A 23806-nucleotide genomic window follows, 5' to 3' on the forward strand; every position below is an offset into this window, starting at 1 on the left:
ATGGGACATGAAATTTCTGATCCTGAGGGCAAATGCCACTAAAGATTACACAGCGACTGGGGTGATTTCTGAGAGAATCTAACTAGGGACCTCAGAGGTATCTGGCCTGTCTCATCATGTCACTCAATTATTTCAAATGAGCTGCACCTGTCGCCCCCACTAGGATGGAAGAATCCATTTGGGAAGGGACCCTGTACTTTCTGATCTCAGTCTGTGCATAGAATGGGGCTGAACCCAGAACAGGCATTCCACAGATATTCCCCGACTCAGTTGCATTCCGATCATGTGCAGCTTGGGGCCCTGCCAAGGGAGTGACTGGGAGTCTTCGTGTCCCGTGGTGTTTGGTGTTTTGTTCATCAATGCTAGGGCAGGCCTGTGCCACCATGGGTGGGAACACTTCATGTAGGCATTGGAATCATCATGAAAAGAACAGGAGAGAAAGCTCTGTATCTTTTTGGAAAATTGCACCAAAGGTATGCAGGTCAGAAAGCCATTTAATCCATGACTGAAGACACATGGATGGGTAAATTTAATAAACTAAAATAATCTGGCAGGTCCCCTGATTAGAGTAGTTGCTGTTAAGCTTGCTCTCGTGTTACAGGCAATGACAAACTTGGTCATGGGTCTGGACAGCATGCAATTCCGATGCAGGATAGTAGGACATTATGGGAATTAGCTGGAAGGACCAATGATGCAGGAAGTACAGGCTCAGGCATTGTACAGAGAATGCGGTCACCCCCCACGTGCACTGCATCATCCAGAGACTCAGCGTGGAGGAGAGAAGGGTACACGCCCTCAGTAACCTAGCGTGGTGCATGCTTACTGGTCACCGTCGTATTGTCCATTATTTCAAGCCAAATGTCCCCAGTTCCATGAGAGCTGGTATTCTCCAATATCATGGCAAATAAGGAAAAATGGGATAATCTGAAGCTTGAGTAAGAAAAGCCTTCCAGGAGCTGCTTTTCAGAAGCACTGGCCAATGTTTGCCAAGGGTGGCGAGGCCATTGTCACAGTTTCCAGGAAGACGTGTAAGAGCCTGAGTGTTGTGCAGTCCCAGCCCTGGCTCCCAGACCAAGCGAACGTGTAGCAGATTAAATATTTATCTATTGTCCTGTCCACCTCAATAAAACAGGACACTCTTTAAAGCGGTTGCCTTAACGACATTTGTGTGTTTTGGAATGCTGCCCCAGGGCGAGCAAATCGCATCTGAAGATGTGAAAACATGAAAATCGATAACAAGAAATGAAAAGTTTGTTTCACTGATAAAACATCATTTATCTTAATCATTGGGGCTTCTCAGAATTTCCTAAGTGCCCTTTTAAATGGCAACACCAAAGCTAGTGCCCCTGTGTGGGCAGAAGGCCCAGGGGACTTGAGGCAAGAATGCCGACTGCTCAGGCCCTGGGAGCCGGCTAAGGAGAAGTGTCACCCAGGGGCAGGCACCCGCTGGACAGCTTTCCAACCAAGGATCTCCCAAGGTGGAGTTTCTGGGGATATTTCTGGTATTTCAAAACTCCCAGTGAAAATAAAATAATATGGTACCTTCCTGTGAAAGATATTTTGCAAGACCCTACCCGTAAAGTGTAAGTGGGCCAGTTTCGGTAGGCTTTATGTAACGTACCAATAGTAATTCATGCTGATGATTATGCGCTGGGAGAACGAAATTATTGTTCCACCTCCGGGAACCCTGTATGTTGCCCCTCCCCTAGGCTGGGTGACAGCATGCCTGCTCCCCTCACCGAATCCAAACAGGTCCTCTGGTGGGAAGGTTGGGGGCATCAGTCCCAGGGGTGAGCTCTCTGGCTCGTAGTCCTCTCCTCTCCTCTGCTTTACATCTGCAGCCCCATCCAGTCTTCTGATTCCCTTAGCTCTTCTTAGACCCAGATGTAGAGAGGATGGAGGGGGCATAATAGCTCCTTCCCTCCCGGCAGCGGGAGGCGGAGTCTTAGGCGCTCCCAGCAGGCGCTGCCTTTGAAGAGCGCACCCAGGCCTCCTGCACACGCTTGAGACCAGGTTCTGGGTGGGGTGGGGCTGGGCAGGAGCTGGGTCTCCTCTCCTGGTCTCCTGTACTCTCCAGCCATGACCGTGGTATGGAGACGGAAAGGTGGTCCCAGACGTCCATCCTGCTGACATGGCTTTCTCAAGTTTTCCCACACAGCGGCCAGGGTTTTTAACTTACATTGCTTCCCATTTTTCCTACGATAAAATATGTCGTCCTGTGATCTGACACCTCTTCTCCCCTCTCACTCTTCATACCCCAGCCATCCTGGCTTTCTGCCAGTCCCTCCAAGGAGCCAAGTCTTCTCCTGGCTCAGCCGCCTTAATAGCTCTTTACTCGAGTAGCGCAATGACTCAGGTGTCACTTTAAGACGTCACTTTGCCAGAGACCTCTCTTGACCTCAAAATCTAAATGAGACCTCCTTCACAGTTTTTTGTGCTTCTGCACAGAGATCATCCCGATTTGTAGGTACCAGTGATTTGTGATGACTTCTGTGCATCTCCCCCATTATTAGACAGGGAGCTCCACAAGTGGGCCTCCCTCGCCACCGGACACAGTGTACCTAACACGTCGTAGACACTCAGCACATACTCCTAGGCTATACGGCCTAACGGCTAAATGAACGGGTGAGACCCACCAAGAACTCATCCTGCAAGTTCCTTAGGAGGCAAATAGGTCCTGTGGGATGTGCCCTCTTCCGTCACCCCATAGACTGTCACAATGTGCATCAGTGCAGGAAACTCTGAGATGGGCTCTAGTTATAAAACAAAAACAAACCAAAAAAAAAAAAAAATCAAAGCTGTAGAAAGTGAGTTTAATTTTCTTTTTAGCCTCTTGTTTCCCAAACTTGAGTGTGACATTTTCTTCACCTCACATCTATTAACCTCCTACATGATGTACTTGAAGAGATGCTTCACTGGGCTTCCTACCTGGTAAGCCTGCAATTCTCAAGGCTGCCAGGCTTGGTGTGGGGACCGGTCATCCTGCATTGAGCACCCTCGTGCTGCCTTGCTGTCATCAGGAACACATATACACACGTGCAAACAGCCCCAACAGCAAAGCAAGAGGCACGAGCACATTTTGGAGCTAGCCTGGGTTTATATTTTTCAGGGAAAAGGAGGAGAAAAAACATTAAAATTTGGTGTGTGCAGATAAAATCTTTGTAGTTATAATAGCGAGCAACTCCTACATACTAACTTGTCCTTTGCTGGGACCTGAATCTGCAAGCGTTGGGAAGCTGGTGAGTGAGTCCACCGACCACACAGCATTTGTATCTCAGTGCAGTCGTCTTGTTCTCAGTTTCCACAGCAACTCTTAAATTTTCCAATAGAGCTCAGTGAATTTTGGCGGTGGAGGGAGGGGAAAGACTGCATGCAGTAGTAGCATTGGTGAAGATTTCAGGACACATCCCTCTTGCATCTGTAGAATGTTTTTTAGGGAGGTGGGTTTGTAATTAACTGCAGTGGATCTCAAATTATTTTTGATCAGCCCCTACTTAGGCAGGGCAAAACTGCTTGACCTACCGACTCCATCTAGTCTCATTTTCCAGTGGAAAAATAAATTAGTGGTAATTTTGAGGGAGTGGATTATGTATACATTTGTTCTAGCACTGGAGTATGGATGATTCATATTTGAACCACAATGTATACACGTCTGAGAGTCGAGTTATTGGAAAATTACAGCCCCAGAATACTGTTGATGCAAATAAGCTTCAGTATACCCTGTAGGGTTAACCAAGCCACCCACAACAAAATAAACTGATAATGCTAAAGCTAAGCTAACCGTAATTCATAATTAAAAAGAACCGAGAACAGCAATTGCAAATAGCAACTAACTCAGGACAATACTGATGATGTGCTGATACAGAGTCCTTCTCCCAGATTTTGAAAATGTCAGCTCTGTGCCTATACATGTGAAACTGGAACCTTCCCATAGAGTAGATGGGCGCTGTATGGTGGCTGGGCTTGTAGCAGAACACTGTGGGGTGCTTTATATTTTTGCTTATTTATTTATTTATATATTTTTATATATGGTAGCTAATATTTGCAAGTCTCAAACTCCCATATTTATCCCTTCCCACCCACTTTCCCCAGTAACCATAAGATTGTTATTTCTGTTTTGTAGATGAGTTTCATAGTGCCTTTTTTCTTTTTTTTTTTAGATTTCATATATGAGTGACATCATAAGGTATTTTTCTTTCTCTTCCTGGCTTACTTAGAATGATGATCTCTAGGTCTGTTCATGTTGCTGCAAATGACATTATTTTATTCATTTTTTATGGCTGAGTAGTATTCCATTGTATAAATATACCACAGCTTCTTTATCCAGTCATATGTCAATGGACATTTAGGTTGCTTCCATGCCTTGGCTACTGTATATAGTGCTGTTATGAACATTGGAGTGCGTGTTCTTTTCAAATTAAGAGTTCCCTCCAGATATATGCCCAGGAGTGGGGTTGCTAAATCATATGGTAAATTTATTTTTAGTTTTTTGAGGAATTTCCATACTGTTTTTTCTCAGTCAATTACAAATTAGTAGCCCTAGTAATAAGTACAAATGAAAGCTTAAACTGCACACCATTCACCATAATAATCCAAAGGAGCCCTTTAAAGACTAAATTCAGCTCAGGGCACAGGAAAACGTGTCTGGTAAGACACCCTCTACCCCGACCCTGGTAGGTCCCGGTCTTGACTTTGGAATCACTATCTAGGCGGCATTACCTCCTCTGGTCGGGCTTTCATTTCCCAGCTCATGCAGACCAGACATGTGCATTTGGATTTATAAAGTACTCATATCCTCGTTTCAAAATGTAAGAAGTTTTAATACCCAGTGTAAAATAATCTCCATGATAGTACATTAAGTGAAAAAAGCAGTGTGCATGATAGTATGTATAATATGCTATTTATGCTAACAAATGATTTTATATGTCTGCTGATGCTTTATATGGCCAGGGTATCTCTGGAAGTAAATATAAAACAGATCAAAATAGTTGCTTCTCGGGACAGGTAAATTGGCTGCTGGGGGAGGGGAGAGAGGGAGATGAGGTTTTTCACTAGATACCCATTCATGCTTTTTTAATTTTGCACCATTTATAACTATTAAAAATATCAATGAATTTCAATTCTAGAAAAGAGCAGAAAGGACAAAAGGACCCAGTGAGCCTAGAGACTTGATTCTTGCCTCGGTTTTTTTTTTCTTTTAAAAGAGATGGCGGTTAAGTTTGGCTTATTTATTTTCTAATGCTTTTCCCCGCTTCATGTATTAAGCAGGAGATTCCAGAATCTAAAGGAAAACGTCTAAATGAAACGATAGGGTTATAAAACCAGGCCCAGGCCCTGGGATTCTGGACTAAAGGCAAAGATCTCGGTGTCAAAACAATTTTCTGATAAATTAGACTTGTTATTGAAAACTTTCTAAGGGTTCTGAGGTGTTTTCATTACAGTGTACACATAAAATATAAAAAGGAGTGCCCTTAATAAGGCCACTTGTCCACTCTCCATTTACAGCTTGAATATAAGGAAAAAACAAAAGACAAAACTCTTATAGCAAAGCACGTTTAAATGAACACATTCCTCTTATTTCATCCCTCTTTAGTATTGCTCAAGGAGACAAAGCAGTTATTTACGTTGATTTGCTATTAGGAATTTAAAAGAGAGCAAACAGAAATCTCATGGTATCTAGTGTTTCCTAATGAAAAACGAAATACTTCACTAATTATGTAAAAACAAATTGTATTCTTTTACATAAATTGACACGAGAGTACATTTTCTTTGTATCTTAAATGCTCATTATGCTGAGTAATAATTCCTTTTTGGAGCAAAATCTCTGCAGAAACAGGCAGCGCATCTAAATCGCGTGGGTTCTGAGCTACTGCAGCTAGACTGTGGAGTCAGACGTGAGGTGAAGCTGGAAGGAATGTTTTAGACACGATGGGAGGCCTTGCTCTGGCTGGTGGTGTAGACAGAGGCCAAAATGAATTCCTCAAACTACAGATGGGCTTTGCACGACTGGGCCTCCAGTAGTGACAAAGCATTCTGGAGGCGGGACACAGGCTGGTGTCTACCTGGCATATTTAGGAAAATTCTATGATGCAGATATATTATCAGTACACGTTACTAGTTATCCCACGGCTTGGTCAACTCATGAGTACAAGTGTTAGGTACCATCAGCCCATCCCTATGGAGCACATGGAATGTGCAAGTATTTGCCCCACGCCGCTTGTCCTCCTAGTCACCCCCACTTCTGTCCCCTTCCTATCCCCGCAGGACCCGCAGGCTGGGACAACAAGAGACCTGTATACCAAACTTGGGTTCACATAGAGGGGACCCATGTAACCATGAGCCCGCGGGTAACCCACGCAAGGAAACCACTCAGCTTGGGTCTAAATAACTTACATTTTTCCTCGCCTGAATTAGCCAGTAATTGCATGTGGGCAGACTTAGCCAGAAATGGTCTAAATGATCAATTAGAGGGCAAAAAGGAGTTCCTTTCTTTAAAGCTCAAGGGTCCCTGTTGAAGAGCCCTACTTCCCAAGCCCTGCTCACATGGGCCCGCGCCCAGCTCTCCGCAGTGCCCGGGTATATTGTACATTTGCCTAACGATAATGAATCAAGTACTTACTTTGTAGGAAAATATAGGGCACTTCCATTACATGCAATCAAGCAAAAAGGCTGCAAAATGTGCCACTCCATTAATTTTAAACACAATCCTTCCCAAATGTCACTCTGAAACCAGAGTAAGGGGTTATTACAAATCTGAAGGAATTAAGAATAATTGTCATCTGCACAAAGGAGTTAAGGGACATGGCTCCTGCCACACACATACTATTAACTGGGTTAAATTTGATTTGCCAGTTTTACTGTGAACCACTGAGCCCTGACCTAGTCTGCCTGGTGGTGAGATCAGGGGGCTTCTGGCTTCTTGGAGGGTGCAGGTGGACACACACAACTATAGAACATGCAGAGAATGTTATGTGATGGGCTACTTATTAACATATGTTCAAAGAAGAAAAACAAGTGGCAACTTCTGGCAAGTTTATGGAACCTCTAAGCCTCAGTTTCCTTATCTGTCAAAGGGGCTGATAACATATGCTTCAATGGGAGTCATGAGTATTCACGAGTTGAGCAGGTCAGAGCACTTGGCATGGTGCCCAGCCCACAGGTTACACCCATTAAATGGTAACTATTATCTTTATTTTCATCTTCTGGTTGGGGGGAGGGTGGTCCCTTGTGCTTAAGCTGGTTCCCAAATCACACAGGAAAATCTGGACCTAGCACCAGGATGGGGACAACCTTCACCAGCCACTGCTGGGTCAGTCCTCAGAGCCTGGGAGGTGTGAGTCAGCCCACTGAGTTATTGATCACTTCCTTCCTAATTTCAGTTCCCATGGTCTCTGGGTCGCAGCTGGACTTAGGGAAGAGCACAGAGCAGGAGACAGGAACAAGCAGGTTAAGGCGGCTCGGGGGACGGTCCAGTCTGCCCCTCACTCCACATTCCGGTACTTGGTGAAGAGGTTGTACAACACTCGCAGTGTGGATTTCAGGTCGCAGTTGACGATATCTGCATAGAAAACAAACAAAATGCATGTTGCTTCAGTGGTGACACATGGCCCCAAATTGGCATTGCTTGTCCTCTTCCTCCTGCCACCCACCACATGTGCCCAGCATGGTCCTGGGGTGGGCGTCTGCCCTGCAGAGCCAGCTTCCTGTCCTGGGAGAGAAGAGCATCCCCATGAGACAAGCAGGGGCAGGTGGCTGTTGAAGGATGGGCAGTGTGTGCAGCAAGAATTCAGAGCAGGGGGCAGCGAGGGGCAGAGGTGCTGGGGCATGGGTGTCTCACCTCTCACTGAAAGAAAGCAGACCCCAGAGCATGCAGCCTTTGCCCTGGAAAAAGCATCCTGACCTTGACTCTGTCCCCTGGGTCTTACCTGTCTCTGGGGTCCCTCTCCCTCTGCCTTCAGCCTGCACCACAGAGCCAGCCAAGAGTGGTGGAAAGGAGGGGAGGGCCTGGGGCTACCACGGGGGTTGAGGTGGTGAGTTAGGAGGAAGCTACCTCTCCCTTAAGAAGGGAGGGGAGGACACAGGAGGCCACCTGGCGGGGAGCACTCAGTAGGTAGGTGTCATCCAAAAGAAAGCCTCAGATTAAGGACAGAGCCAGGCAGCCAGTTTCGAGGCTGGAGCTGGACTGTATTTTCAGGAGCGTTCCACTGTGGGTCCTGAGCTGCTGCTTCAACAATTTCCTCTCGTCCTCACTTCCTCTGTTCCTCCCTCTCTTCCTTCTCTTTACTGCTCACTTTCTCCAGCTGCCCCTCTAACCCTCTGCCGACTCCTCTGCCATCTCCTCCGCCAACAAGGCCCCTCTCTGCTCTCCTCCCTCTGCGCTCGTGCCCCTGTTGGAGAGCCTTCCTTTGAAGAACCGGAGTAGGGAAAACATAAAGGAGGGAACTCTGCCTACTATTTAGGAATACGGGCTTAGGTAATAAAATTATAAGGAAAAGAAAATGTGAAAAAAAGAAAGAAAGAAAAAAGGCCAAATTCTGAAGACTATACAAGTCAGGAGAGTTGCACTTGAAATTATGTTTAAAAAGGGCAAGTGATGAACTCATCTACAAAACAGAAACAGACCCACAGGCAGTAAACAAACATGATTACTGGGGGTTGGGGTGTGGGGGAGGGTTGGGAAGGGATAAACTGGGAGTTCGAGATTTGCAGATACTAACTAATATATATAAAATAGCTAAACAACAAGTTTACTGTATAGCACAGGGAACTATATTCAATATTTTGTAGTAACCTAGAATTAAAAAATATGAAAATGAATATATGTATGTGTATGTATGACTGAAACATTATGCTGTCACCAGAAACTGACACACTGTAAACCGACTATATTTCAAATAAAAAAAAAGGAGGGGGGAATTCTAAGGTTGCTAGAGAAAGAAAATGTCCAATATGGGAGAATGTTTCAAACTGACCATTTAATTTTTTCTTTTTTCTTTTATTGAAGTATAGTTGATTTATAATGTATTAGTTTCAGGTATACAACATAGTGATTCAATATTTTTATAGATTATACTCCATTTAAAGTTACTATAAAATATTGGCTATATTTTTCTGTGCTGTAGAGTGTATCTTTGTTGCTTATTTTGCTTATTTATTTTACACATAGTAGTTTGTATCTGTTGTTCCCCTACCAGTATCTTGCCCCTGCCCCCACCCCCTTCCCATTCTCCACTGGTAACCACTGGTTTGTTCTCTATATCTGTGAGCCTGCTTCTGTTTTGTTATATTCATTTTTTAGGCTCCACATACAAGTTATATAATACAGTATTTGTCTTTCTCTGTCTGATTTATTTCACTGAACATAATATCCTCTAAGTCCATCCATGTTGTTGCAAATGGCAGAATTTCATTCTTTTTCATGGCTGATATTCCATTGCATTGCATTGCATTCTCTTTATTCATATAAATCTGTTGATGGACACTTAGGCTGCTTGCCTATCTTGGATACTGTAAATAATGCTGCAGGGAACACTGGGGTGCATGTATCTTTTTGAAATAGTGTTTTCATTTTCTTCAGATATATATATACCCAAGTAGTGAAATTGCTGGATCATATGGTGGTTCTGTTTCAGTTTTTGAGGGATATTCTTACTGTTTTCCATAGTGGCTGTACCAATTTATATTCCCACAGTGTACTAGGATTCCCTTTCCTCCACATATTTGCCAACACTTATTAGTTGCCCACTTTTTGATGATAGCCATTCTGACAGGTGTGAGGTGATAGCTGATTGTCATTTTGATTTGCGTTTCTCTGACGATGAGCGATGTCAAGCATCTTTTTATGTGCCTGTTGGCCGTCTGTATATCTTCTTTGGAAACATGTCTATTCTGGTCTTCTGCCCATTTTTTAATCAGATTGTTTTTTTTAATATTGAGTTGTTTGAGCTGTTTATATATTTTGGATATTAACTGCTTATTGGTCGTATCATTTGCAAATATTTTCTCCTATTCAGTAGGTTGTCTTATCATTTTGTCAATGTTTCCTTTGATGTGCAAGCTTTTAAGTTTAATTAGGTCCCATTTATTTAATTTTGCTTTTGTTTCTTTTGCCTTAGGAGACAGGTCCCCAAAAATGTTGCTACAATGTATGTAAAATGGTGTTTTTCCTATGTTCTCTTCTAGGAGTTTTATGGTTTCAGGTCTTAAATTTAGGTCTTTAACCCATTTTGAGTTTATTTTTGTATATGGTATGAACAAATGTTCTAATTTCATTCTTTTACATGTAGTTGTCCAGTATTCCCAGCACCACTTACTGTATATTCTTGCCTCCACTGTTGTAGATTAATTAACCACAAGTAACTGGGTTTATTTCTGGACTTTCTATCCTGTTCCACTGATCTTTGTGTCTGTTTTGTGCCACTGCCATGCTGTTTACTACAGTAGCTTTGTACTATCGTCTAAAATCAGGGACCATGATACCTCCAGATTTGTTCTTTTTTCTCAAGATTGCTTTGGAAACTTGGGGTGTTATGTGGTTCCATATCAATTTTAGGATATTTGTTCTAGTTCTGTTTAAAAAAAAAAAGTCATGGGTATTTTGATAGGGATTGCATTAAATCTGTAGATTGCTTTGGGTAATATGGGCATTTTAACAATATTCTTCCAATCCATGGCCATGGGATATATTTCCATTGCTTTGTATCATCTTCATTTTCCTTCATCAGTATTTTATAGTTTTCAGAATATAGGTCTTTTACCTCCTTAGTTTATTCTTAGGTATTTTATTCTTGTTGGTGTGATTTAAACAGGATTATTTTCTTGCTTTCTCTTTCTGATAATTATTAGTGTATAGAAAGGCAACAGATTTTTGTATTTTAATCTTGTATCCTGCAACTTTACTGAATTCATTTATTAGTGCTAATAGTTTTTTGGTGGAGACTTCAGGTTTTCAATATACAGTATAATGTCATCTACAAATAGTGACAGTTTTACTTTTTCCAGGTGGATGTCTTTTTTTTTTTCTTATTGCTATTTCTGATTGCTAGGACTTCAAATACTAGGTTAGTTAGACATGACAAGAGAGGACATCCTTGACTTGTTCCTGATTTTAAAGGGAAAGCCTTTAGCTTTTCAGGGTGGAGTATGATGTTAGCTGTGGGTTTGTCATAAATGGTCTTCATTATATTGAGATATGTTCCCTCTAGACCAACTAATGATGAGAATTTTTATCAGGAATGGATGTTGACTTTGTCAAATGCCTTTTCTGCATCTATTGAGATGATCTTAGATTTTTATCCTTCCTTTTGTTAATGTGTATCAAATTGATTTGTGGATATTGAATATTCCTGAGATAAATCCCACTTGATTGTGGGGTTTTTATATATTGTTGGATTTGGTTTGGTGATATTGAGAATTTTGACATCGATATTTTTTTGAGAGAGATTAGCCTGTACTTTTCTGTAGTGTCTTTGGTTTTGGTATCAGGGTAATAGTGGCCTTGTAGAATTAATTTGAGTGTTCTCTCCTCCTAAATTTTTTTGAATGGTTGAGAAGGCCAGATATTAGTTCTTTATATGTTTGGCCTATGAAGCCATCTGGTCCTGGACTTTTGTTTGCTGGGAGTTTTGCTTTGTTTTTTACAAATTCAATTCACTACTCATGACCACTCTGTTCATATTGTCTTTCTTCCTAATTCAGTCTTGGAAGGTTGTACGTGTTTAGAAATTTGTCCATTTCTTCTAGATGGTCTGATTTGTTGGCATATAACTGTTCATAGTATTCTTTGTGATCTTTTGTATTTCTGTGATATCAGTTGTTATTTCTCTTCTTTCATTTCTTATTTTGTTTGGATCCACTCTCTCTTTTTTTTTCTTCATGAGCCTAGGTGAAGATTTATCAATTCTGTTATCTTTTCAAAAAAACAGCTCTTGGTTTCATTGATATTTGCTATTGGTATTTGGTCTTTATTTTATTTATTTCCTCTCTGATCTTTATTCCTTTCTTTCTACTGACTTTGGGCTTTGTTTTTTGTTTTTGTTTTTTCCCCTAATTCCTTTAGATGGTAGGTTAGGTTGTTTGAGATTTTTTTCTTTTTTCTTGAAGTAGTCCTGTATTGCTATAAGCTTCCCTCTTAGAACTGCTTTTTCTACATCCCGTAGATTTTGAAAAGTTGTGTTTTCATTTTCGTTTGTCCAGAGATACTTTGATTTTCTTTGAATTCTTCACTGACCCATTGGTTTTTAAGTAGTGTGTGTTTAGTATCCACGTGTTTGTGCTTTTCCCATTTTTATTCCTGTAATTGATTTCTAGTTTCATACTGTTTAGTCAGAAAAATGTTTGATAAATTTCTGTCCTCTTAAATTTATTGAGAGTTGTTTTGTGGCTTAGCATGTGATCTATCCTGGAGAATATTCCATGTATGCTTGAAAAGAATGTGTATTCTGCTGTTTTTGAATGGAATGTCCTCTAGAGATCAATTAAGTCCAACAGTTTTAGTGTGTCATTTAAGACCACTGTTTCCTTACTGATTTTCTGTCTGGATGATCTGTTCATTGATGTAAGTAGGATGTTAAAATCCACTGCTATTATTGTATTGTCAGTTTCTCCCATTATGTCAATATTTGCTTTATATATTTAGGTGTGTATATGTTAACAAGTGTTTATCCTCTTCTGGTATTGATCTTTCACTGTTTAATGCCCTTCTTTGTCTTTGTTATAGACTTTGTTTTAATGTCTATTTTGTCTTACTGTGAGTATTACTAGCCCAGCTTTGTTTCTATTTGCATAAAATATTTTTCCTTCACTTCCCTTTCAGTCTGTGTGTGTCTTTAGTTCTGAAGTGAGCCTCTTGTAAGCAGCATTTAGATAGACCTTTTTTTTTTAAATCAAATCAGCCATCCCATGTCTTTTGATTGGAGTATCTAGTCCATTGACATTTAAAGTGATAGATAAACAAGTTTATAATGTACAGCTCAGGAAACTATATTCAATATCTTGTAGTAACCTATAATGAAAAAGAATATGAAAACAAATATATGTTTGTGTATGTATGACTGGACTATTATGCAATATACCAGAAAGTGACACAACACTGTAAACTGACTATACTTCAATTAAAAAAAAAAAAGTGATTATTGAGGGGGAAGGGGAGAGCTCTGTGGTAGAGTGTGTGCTTAGTATGCACAAGGTCCTGGGTTCAGTCCCCAGTATGTATGTATGTATAAATCAATCAATCAGTCAATCAAATTCCTTCCCAAACAAAAAAAAATTATTGATAGGTATGTACTTATTGCCATTTTGTTACTTATTTTCAGGTTGTTTCTGTACTTCTCTGTTCTGTTCTTCTTTTAGTTTCTTCCCTTCTTGTTTGATGATTTTCTTTAGTGGTATGCTTGTGTTCTTTTCTCTATAGTTTTTATCTACTGCAGGTTTTTGATTTGTGGTTACCATGGGCTCCATATATATTGACCTTAACTATATCTACTTATTTTAAACTGATAGTCAATTAAGTTCAAACATATTCTAAAAGACCTAGATTTTTAATCCCCCTCCACATTTGTGTTTTTGATATCCAATTTTACATCTTCATGTCTGTCCCTTCACTGTTGCAGCTATAGTTGATTGTACAATTTTTTGGTCTTTTCATCTTCATACTAGCTTATTTTAAGTGGTTGATCCTCAACCTTTACTATGTGTTTGCCTTTACTAGTAGAATTTTTCCTTTCCTACAGATACTTACTTTTTGTATTAGCCTTTTATTTTCCACTTAGAAAAGACCCTTTAACATTTCTTTTAGGGTAGGTTTAGTATTGATGAACTCTTGGCATTTTTGCTTGTCTGAGAAGTTCTGTATCTTCCCTTTAATTCTAAATGATAATTTTGCTAGGTAGAGTATCTAGGTTGCAGATTTTTCCATTTCTACATTTAAATATAACATGCCACTTCCTTCTGGCCTGCAAAGTTGCTGCAGAAAAATCATCTGATAGCTTTATGGGGGTTCCTTTATATATGACTGTTTTTTTCTTGCTGCCTTTAGAATTCTCTTTAATTTTGCCATTTTAATTATGATCTGTCTTGATGTGGGTCTCTTTGGCTCCATCTTGTTTGGGACCCTCTATGCTTCCTGTACCTGGATATCTGTTTCTTCAGGCTCAGAAAGTTTTCAGCCATAATTTCATCAAATAAATTTTGGACCCTTTTCTCTCTCTTCTCCTTCTGGGACCCCATATAATCTGAACTTTTTCATGCTTGATGTCCCAGAGGTCACTTAAACTATTCTCATTTTTAAACATTTGTGTTTCTTGTAATTCTGATCAGGTGACTTCCATCATTCTATCTTGTAGATCACTTTTGGTTTCTTCTGTATCAACTAGTCTGCTATTCATTACTTCTAGTGTGTTTTTCATTTCATTTATTGTATTCTTCGGCTCTGATTTGTTCTTTTTATAGTTTCTAGTTTCTCATTAAATTCTCACTGTATTCATCTTTTCCCTAATTCAGTTAGCACTCTTGTTTTGTTTTACGAGGGGGGTGGTAATTGGGTTTATTCACTTATTTCTATTTGGAGGAGGTGCTGAGGTTGAACTTGGGATCATGTGCATGTCAAGCATTCACTCTACCACTTGAGCTACAGCCTCCCCCTCAGTTAGCATTCTTATTACTAATGCTTTGAATTTTTTTATTTGTTAAGTTACGTGTATTTCATTAGTTCATTTTTCAAGGGTTTTCTCTTGTTCTTTCAACTGAAACAAATTCTTCTGTCTTCTCATTTTGCATAACTTTCTCTGTCTCTGTGAGATTAGGTGAAACAGCTACCTACTCCAGTCTTGAATGGGTGTCTCGTGTGGGAATGCTGCTATACAGTCTCTGTGTGCCCACTGCCTTAGTTGGGAGAGCTGAATCTGATGTGAGCATGAGTCATATTTTCCCCCATGGCATGCTGGCAGGTATCACATCGGTAGGACGCAGGGCTGGAGATGGAGGGGCTAGATCCAGAACCAGCTGTGGTCTGGGGCTTCTCTGCTCAGTGGCCAACACCACCCTGTTTGGAGTGGGATGGGCCCCAAGTTGCTGGAGCAGAAGCCCTGAGGTTTGGGTCTGAACTGGCTCTGTTCCCTCTAAGTTGTTTTCTCCTCACTCCCAGCATCAGCACCCCTGCCCCATAGGGGAGCAATGCTGGATCAGGTACTCAGCATGGGTCCGTGTGTGGGCTGTGGCAGTCCCAGCCCTAGTCAGAGTCTCAGATGGCTTCTGATGTGCTGCCTCCATAAGCACTAGCATTGGCTTCTCCTGCACCTTTCAGATGCTGTTCTGGGTCCAAGTCAACTCCGCCCCGCCCACGTGAGCCGCAGCAGCCCTCTCCCTAGTGTGGAGCAGCGTCATAAAGCAAGTGGGGCCAGAGCGGGCTGGAGCACATGCTGGGACAGTTGTGGGAAACTGGCCAGAGTTTCTTGCAGTTTTAATCTCCTTCCTCCACTTTGTTTCAGGACCAAGCAAGTAGGTGCATGCTCTTCACAAGATTCTTACAGCCCTCCTGTTAGTCCCACTGATTTTCAAACCAGCCAAGAGGGGCTTGTCTTCCCGGTGTCAGACTGCAGGGCTGGGGTGCCCAATATGTGGCTTAAACTGCTCACTCCCCAGGGAGGAGCTCTGCCTGTGTAATCCCCCTCCTCTTCTGAGTCCCCTCCCAGGGACACAGGTCCCTGATTGCTTCTCTTTCCTTCCTACCCAATTCTATGTGGATCTTTCTTACCCTTGGTTGTACAAGAGTCTTTCTTCTATCAGTCTCCAGTCAGTTTTCAGTGAGAACTGCTCCACATGGAGATGTATTTTTGATGTGTTCATGATGGAGAGGAGGTGAGCTATGCCGGCTCCTACTACACCTTCTTGATATGTCTCCTCCATTTTAATTTTAATGCCCACTCAAGTTTGAAGCCCATCTTTACTACAGTGGGTTAAATGACTAACCCAGCTGAAGTCATTTAACTTCTTGGAATCGGTTTTCTCACTGGCAAAATTGGGTTTTATGAAAAACCCCTACAACATATGAAAGGCTCCCTGAAGGGTGGTTTCCTTCCTGCTTTCCCATCTTTGCTTGTTAGCAGAGCTGTTATGTATAGGCGTTCAGTCTGTGCACTGTACAGCTCCAGGGGGTGTCATTCACACAAATTAAGCCCTGCTCCTTGGGAAATCTGAGACCCTTCTTCTACAGGGCATCACCACGAGTTGCGCCTGGTGAAGTGGGAGATGACAGCTGGAGACACTGCTGATAGTTGTTCTTATCAAGAAAGCCACTGGCCACAAGAGTGTTTCTAGACAGGCCAGTAGGGGGGCTATCTCAGCTAAGAGAGGGGCTCTGGATGCCTGGGACTGGACTGTGATTCCATGCTATATAAACAGAGCCTCTTTAAAGCTCTAGGCTAATAAATTGTGATTAGCAACCCAGTACTGCTCTGAATACCTCTCTGCTGGCCCAGAGTCCCTCTCTCTCTGGGAGCAGACAGGATGGTAGGGCTTCTGGATAGAGACAGCCAGAGCAGAGGCTCTCTGGGGCTAAGGAAGAGACAAATCAGACCCAAGGTCACTCTGGGGAGAAAAAAGCCTCTGGCCAAGGGGCAAGGGCTCCAGGTTTGCTCTTGTCACTCTCGGTGGCATTGGTGATACTTCCCATCCATCAGAGGACCATCCAAAATGAGTCTGTGGTTCTCCAAATGATGTAGAAGTCAAGGAGGGAAGGGAACTCTAATCCAGAAACCCAGGCTTTACACAAAGAGATATGGCCCTATTTGTGCCATCCCAGCCTGATGGCCCTTCTCTGACACCTCACCACCCCCATCCCTGAGTTCGTTGACCAAGGTGGCAGGACATCTAGTGGCGCAGTGCCCCCAGCTGGTGGGGGCTGGAATAACTTGAGCGGCCAGAGGCCGCCTCCTCAGGGTGAGCCCAGCCCCCAGAGGTGCATCATGTTCCAGCCTCCATCCCACCCCCAGTGGATGGAGCTCATTCTGCCTCAGTCCCTCTTTGCACCTTATTCCCTACTGGGACAGAATCCATCCTTTGGAGATAGGTCATTTTGGTGGCAGCCTGCTTCCCTATCTGGTGACTTTGCCATTTTCTTCACATAATTTTTTAAAAAATATGACAAGCTTCCAGGAAAGTACATACAACATATATATATGCAGTTTTAAATACCTGGAAGAGAACCCCTGTGTCACCACCACCCATGGCAAAAGCAGAACGCCGTCATACCCTAGTAGCACACCCTTTCTCTCTGTGTTCCGGTCATACCGTGCTCGCACCCTGCAAAGACAACCACACTCCTGACTTTTATTCATGATTACTTCCTTTCTCTTCATAGTTCCACCAGCAACACATGCACCCTTAAACAGCAGGCTGTAGTTTTGCCTGTTTCTACACTTCAATAGAACAGACTCATACTACACACACTTAGATTTTTTTAAACTCAAAATTATGTTTATAAGGTTCATCCCTGTTGTTGCATGAGCTGTTCATTTTTAAAACAATTTCACTGAGGTATAATTTATTGCTTTATTGAGGTATAACTATAATTATTCAACTACATTCTGTAGTTTTTCAAGACTGTCTCAATTTGTTGTCTACTTCCGGTAAATTTTCAGTGCCTCGAAATGGTTGGTTTTGATCATTGTGTCCAGTTTTACAGCTGTTTTTTTTTTGCAGCGGATAATCACCGGCCCCTTCATGCTACAGTAACTAGAGGTCTCTCTCGTGATTTCTCACTAGTTCTTTTTTACTGTTGCCATTGTGTAACAATTCACAGTACTCTAGTTTGTCTACTGGGGATGCACAAGCTCCAGTTTAGTCTATTAGATATTCCTGGACTAGAGTCTGGTATGTGGACATGCATACTTACGAGTGGAATTGCTGGATCATAGGGTATATTAGCTTTGTATTGCTTCTCTAACATTATCACAGATTTGGTGGCTTAAGACAACCCAAATTTATTTTACAGTTTTAAAGATCAAAATCCAAAATGGTTTTCACTGGGATAAAAATCAAGAAGTCAGCAGGGCTGTTTTCTCTTCGGGAGACTCTAGGGGAGAATTTGTTTTCTGGCTTTAGTAGCTTTTAGGGGCTGCCTGCATCCTTTGGCTCTTGGCCCCCTTCCACTTTCAAAGCCAGCAATGGCGGGCTGAATCTTCCTCACACTGTGTCACTCTGAGTCATCTGCTTCCCTCTTCCCGTGATTACACTGTTACTACTCAGATGATCCAAGATAATCTCCTCAGCTCAAGATCCTCAACTCAATTACATCTGCGAAGTCTCTTTTACCATGTAAGGTACTAACAGGTCCCAGGGCTTAGGATGTGGACATTTTTGGGAAGGCCATCATTCTACACATAATACCACACTGGTGTTACAAATCTTAAATTGATAGTCATTTAGGAAAATAGTTTGTCCTTATCTAATATATTTATCTTCACACTAGCAGTTTCTGTTGCTCTGCCTCCTTGCTTACAGTTGATATTATCAGAGCCAAAAAATTTTCCCACTGGTTTGTCCACTGACCGAATCTTTCTGCAAGTAGTATTGATCACCTAGAACGAAGCTACATTCACCTGCCTAGATTTTCAGCATTGTTTGAAGTAGCCTGGTTCCAGCTATTTGACTCCTATTGTAGACATTCCATCAGCCTGCTGGCTGTCCTACATGCAGACTTCATGCCTGCCTGGTACTAGGTTTCGAGTCCCCACTTGCCTGTTATGCTGGGGTCATAATCATATTCAGTGATGAGTCTACCTGAATGATAACAGGGTAGGTGTGTGCATTTAAGACATGTGGTGTGATGTCCTAAATAAAAAGCCACCAGCTTCATGTGAGTATTTCAACTGCTCCATTGACCATGAACGTGATGCTAATACTTGGCTTACACTAGCTGGGGTACTAAAAGGTTATGAAGCCTGGGAGGCAAAAGTTATCTGAGATGGAAACCCAAAGTTTCCAGGGGTTAAAATCAGAGCTTTGAGTGTCTAACAGCATGGTGGCGGATGCATAAAAAATTTGCTATGAAAAATGCTTCCACCACAGCCAATTTGATTTTGAAACATCCTCAAAGGATTACCTACATTGGCATCTTTTGTAAAGTCTGCAGCATTTACTACTGAATCTCAGTTTCCAGGTAGAAGCAGAGAAACGAGAGGGAATGCTGGAATATACCTCTCACAGAGTACAGTCACACAAAATACCATTTCAGTTCTCCTTTACGCCCTGGAAATTTTCAGCATGGGCATGGTGCCCAGTATAATAGCCAAAAAAAAAAAAAAAAAAAAAAAAAAAAAAAAGACAGATGTGTTTTTCCATTCACATTGGTTAGGAAATTTCATATTAAGCAGTTCAATAATTGCACAAGAAATGCCATCTATATGCTGAAATATCCCTACAGGCTAATTGATATTGGGAAACTGTCTTAAGGGAAATCAGTGCTTGAAAACTGAAGTATTAGAAGACGTACTCCCAATCTGTAACCAGGAAGTTTCACATTAAGCAGTTCAAGAGAATGGAAGCAGAAACGCTGGCGGGAACTCTCCTGCTGTGTCTCCCCTACCCAGAAGCAGGGCGTTGATCTGCTGGCCATGGGACACTCAGAGTCCATTCCTAGAGGCATTAGGATGGCTAGAGTGGCCTTGCAGAGGCAGAGCCCTGAGAGGGACACTAGCTTTACTAGAGGTCCTCCTCTGGCAATGACCAGGTGCTTAGAACAAGATGATGATAAATAAGAATAAGGGATTGGCTTTTGTTGTCTAGAGCTGATAGTTACCGGAGTCTGGAAAGTCATGAGACAGGGACTGAGCCCTCTTCTCTGGTTTTCCTGCTTTCTCCTCCAGCTTTGTAAAGTAAAGGCATTCCTACAAGATATGTCCCTCACCCTCCTCTACATGCTTTCCTGTTGTCCCATGCTCTCTTGGTGTATAAGCGGAAGGCTTCTAGTCATATAACCACAGCCTTGATCTGCTTGAACTCCAATTCTGCTTGTCAGTGCCTAGGTGTCAACCTCAAGGTTTTCAAAGCTGGCATCCTTATGCCCCCTCCCAAGCTTGTTTTTCCTTCTGGGTTCCCTAGTGCTGTCGCTGGTGCCCCACATCTAAATATCTGTTCTTCACACTGCCTTCAAATGATCTCCCTGGAATAGAGTTACAATCACATCACTCACCTGCTCATGGACCTTCCATGACTCCCACTGCCTACAGAATTGGGTCCAAACTTGCTGCCTTGGTCTCAAGTCCCTCCATGACTTGTTTCATCATCGTCAACTATTATTCAATTCATACTCTTAATATTCCCACCAAATGGGTAACTGCTTACGCTCATTATTAGGTATCAGGTGCTGTGCATCAGATATCATCTCATTTAATCAGAGCATGTGTATGTCCCTAGGAGTCCCATTTTTATAGACATGAAACATAGGGTCAGAGAGGGTAACTAAGTTGCCCAAGGCTGGGGTAGGGACTGGACCCAGGGCTTAGCCACATGCTTTGCTGTTTCACAAACTGAGCCCTCATTCCCCAGGCAGGACTTTTGCTCACATCGCCAGCCTGTCTAGGATGCTGGTCCTTTCAGTTTGGTCCAGCTGTCACCATCTCCTCCTATACCCACAAAAGCCTGGGAGGGCTACTGGAACATTTTGCTCCTTTTGTATTTTTTTCAGTCTTCACATTTACAACACAAACTTGACAAATCAAGCCTCGTCCTTGGGCAGAGTTGGAGCAGGCAAAGGACAGGAAAGGCAGTTATGCTCAGAGCAGAGCTGCCTGCGAGGGCCCCTGCCTCTTCCCCCTCCCTTACTGGGAGGCAGCTCCTGGGCAGGCCAGCACCCTGTCCAGGGACAGAAGAACCTGGAGATCGGGCACAGGGCAGTTCCTGCAGCAGCACCTCTGCTCTGCGCACCATCTGCACTGGCCATTATCCCTGCGATCCCATGTGTGAGTTCAGATTCTGTTTTTCCCCCACAGCTGTGTGACCTGCAGCTCACAGGACTGAGCAGCTGCGCCCTGTCCCACCTTCCCCTGTAAATGGCAAAGAAAACTTCGAAAAAGACAGTCCTCCCTCTGGTATCAAACATGAGCCCTGCCCTGTGCCCTGAAAACTCGTGCGCAGGGGCCATCTTGTCACCCACCCAGAGAAGAGCAAAGTACCTTCTGGCCGTGGTTTTGGCTTTTCCAATCCTCCATCTTGCATGAGCTCAAAGGCAAAGGAGACGTTCAAGACCTGGAAAGAGAAATGCAGTGTGTGAGGTGCTGCACTCATTCCTGGACCCTCGCGGCTCCCTGAGACCTGCCCAGGAAAGTGAAGGGGCCAGCACCGTAGCCAGAGGCGCAGAGGCTGAGCTCAAACGAGGCCACTACTGGAAGGAGAAATGAAGCTACCAAAATGGGCCACCACGTGGAATGCCAGCCAGCCCAGCCTGCTGTGGGTGAAGTAACACTCCTGGAGGAGTTCAAAATCCTCTTCCTGTCATACTGTGTTCCTGTGTCACTGCCAAGACTGTAACCGCAGGGGTCTAAGTGCACACAGTTGAGAGTATCAGATGGCAAGACACGTTCAAGAGGCAGAAAAGGATTTCTGCTTGAGACCAAATGCCCCTTGTCTAGCAGGCAGCCGGCTGTGGCAGCCGATGAGAGGCATCAGAACTTGGCTACCTTCTGGCCATACTCTCTGAGTATAATTGTTCTGATCAAGAGAATAACGTGGGCCTGTGTGAGACAGAGGACACTCACCCACCCTCAGGTCTGACCAGCCTTGCAGCCACCTTCCCTGTCACCTCTGGGGAGAGAAGAGGCTGAGCTGTGGCCCCCAGCAAGAGCCTATGGCTAGAGGACCAGGGCCAGGCTGAAGGGGAGGGAAAGCTGTTCAGGATGCTTGGTGATGCACGGGTATCTGCTTCCCAGCTCAGCTGCTCATCCCAGTGGCCCCCTCCCCCCATCCAACCACAGAAGACCCTGAGCAGACAGGAAGCCACTGCCTTTTTCCCAGATGGCCCCAGTGGAGGTGTGGGCTAGGGGCCTCCCCTGACGTCACCTCCCCTTACCTTCTGTTCAAAGCTGTCCGGGGTCAGGAAGAAGCTGTGCAGGGGCACGAAGTAGCCCTCAAGGAGCCCCATGAGCAGCACCAGGTACACTCCATCTGCAAACTGGAGGGGGAGAGCCAGGTGAAGGCACTGGGTCCCTGAGCCCCTCAGCCCAAGCCCACCAAGGGGGCTTGTCAGCTTCCATGTCAATCCTCCAAAGGCTGTAGCCCCAGGCAGGCTGCTGCTGGGGTGAGGAACAGTGGCTCAGGGTAGAAGGGTTGCTCTGTAGCAGGCCTGCCCCTTGTCTGGCTATGTCTGGCTGGTTCAGCACAGAAGCCATAAGCCTAAGGTCCTGATCTCAGCTGGTCCAGCATTTATTGGGCACCAACTGGGTACCAAGCCCTGATCTGGGACAGGGGCCACAGAGATGAGTCAAGTGTAGCCCCTGCCCTGGAGGAGCTCACAGTCCAGTGGGGACACTGGTGTGGAAGAAATGCAACAGCTGCTCTGATGGAAGGAAGCATGTGGGCTTGCATGAGACTGACAGAGGCCACTCACTCCCGCTAAAGGCAGCAGGGAAGGCTTCAGGAGGAGGCGCTGCCTGGATGGAGAGGTGAGGGATGAGTAGGAGTTCACTAGGGAGGTCAGAGGGATAAGGGAAAGGGGATGTCCAAGGCCAACGGCACGTGGCCACTAGGGTGACTTCTGCCTTATGAACAGAGAAAGAACTCTAGTGTCGTGCAGGCCTGGGCAGTCTCTCCTGCCTGGGAGGCAGCACAGTGCAGCTGTTAGGGACGTGCGCTCCGGGGCTGGGCCGCCAGCTCCACTGCCTACTAGCTGCGTGACTTGAGCAAGTCATGGAGCTGCTCTGCACCTCATTTTCCTCATCCATAAAGTGAGAAGCATAAGAGTATAGAATCTAATTCAAAGGGCTATCACGAGGACTAAGTAAATGTCAAGTGCCTAAAACACTGCGTGGCACATAGGGAGCACTTCATAAACATTCATGACTGCTGCTGGTGTCGGGGAGGACAACACAGCTGCCTGGCTCTGCGGACAAAGCCCAACTGTGTGCCAAGGGCCATGGCAAGAGGCTTAGAGCCTAGTCCCTCACCTCAAGGATAGTAGAGACCATCCATCCATCTGGTCTACAACTCAGGCGGGTAGGGCCGGAGTATGACTCATCCCAGGCCACCCCAGGGTGGGCGATGGGAAGCAGACACCAGTATCTGTGTCAGAATCAAGGCACTTCCCCAGAACTAGTTAACTGGGACCATTCTGACTGTGGCTGGAATGGATTGAGAATGAAATGATACAATTTATCAACTCAGGGGAGGGCCTTGGATTAGGGTCAGGGTTACTCACAGCTCCGAGTGCCCCTGACCTGGACTACTCCCCATGACCGGGTGGTAAAACTCCCAGACAGTGCTTGGCAGAGACCCCCTTCCTAGCACTTCCTGCCCAGAAAACTGAAGAGGAGGTGCTCGTTCCAGCCCTCTCCAGAAACCCATCACTTCTGCGGAGCATTCCCTATCTCCCAAAGAGTATATGAAGCTGACTCCAGAGTCCAGACACACCCAAGGAGAGCTCAGTCAGACCCAGGCAATGCCTGTAAAGAGAACAGGAGGTGCCCATGGGTTCAAAAGAAAACCACACTTTAGAAGTTCATCAGAAATTAAAGGAGGTTAGGAAAGAGGATACATGACACAGTCTCAAAGTATCTCCCAATAAAGATGCATCATTCATTATGAAGAGGGAGAGCCT

At 43.9% G+C, this 23806-nt stretch overlaps 1 protein-coding gene and 1 long non-coding RNA gene across 4 annotated transcripts in view; one reads left to right on the plus strand and one right to left on the minus strand.

The window, feature by feature from the left end:
• The window catches only part of LOC123619614 (uncharacterized), a 74671-nt gene that overhangs the window by 14165 nt on the left and 36700 nt on the right, over window positions 1–23806 (plus strand). Inside the window, exon 3 of the long non-coding RNA XR_006728282.2 lies at window positions 20988–22655. This is a non-coding gene — a long non-coding RNA (uncharacterized LOC123619614). The remainder of the gene's footprint in view (window positions 1–20987; window positions 22656–23806) is intronic.
• The window catches only part of PARVA (parvin alpha), a 146644-nt gene continuing 127296 nt past the window's right edge, over window positions 4459–23806 (minus strand). For 2 of the 3 annotated variants that reach the window (XM_074372384.1, XM_045524083.2), the window contains 3 exons: window positions 22064–22165; window positions 21171–21243; window positions 4459–7558 (listed from right to left, as the gene is read on the minus strand). In XM_074372384.1, coding sequence (XP_074228485.1) covers window positions 7482–7558; window positions 21171–21243; window positions 22064–22165 — 252 coding nt within the window. In that variant the 3' untranslated portion in view covers window positions 4459–7481. Of the gene's footprint in view, window positions 7559–17233; window positions 17299–21170; window positions 21244–22063; window positions 22166–23806 lie in introns of those variants that run through there. The other variant, XM_074372385.1, reaches the window with a different exon arrangement.

This window comes from Camelus bactrianus, chromosome 10, assembly GCF_048773025.1.
Source record: "Camelus bactrianus isolate YW-2024 breed Bactrian camel chromosome 10, ASM4877302v1, whole genome shotgun sequence".
Lineage (NCBI taxonomy): Eukaryota > Metazoa > Chordata > Mammalia > Artiodactyla > Camelidae > Camelus > Camelus bactrianus.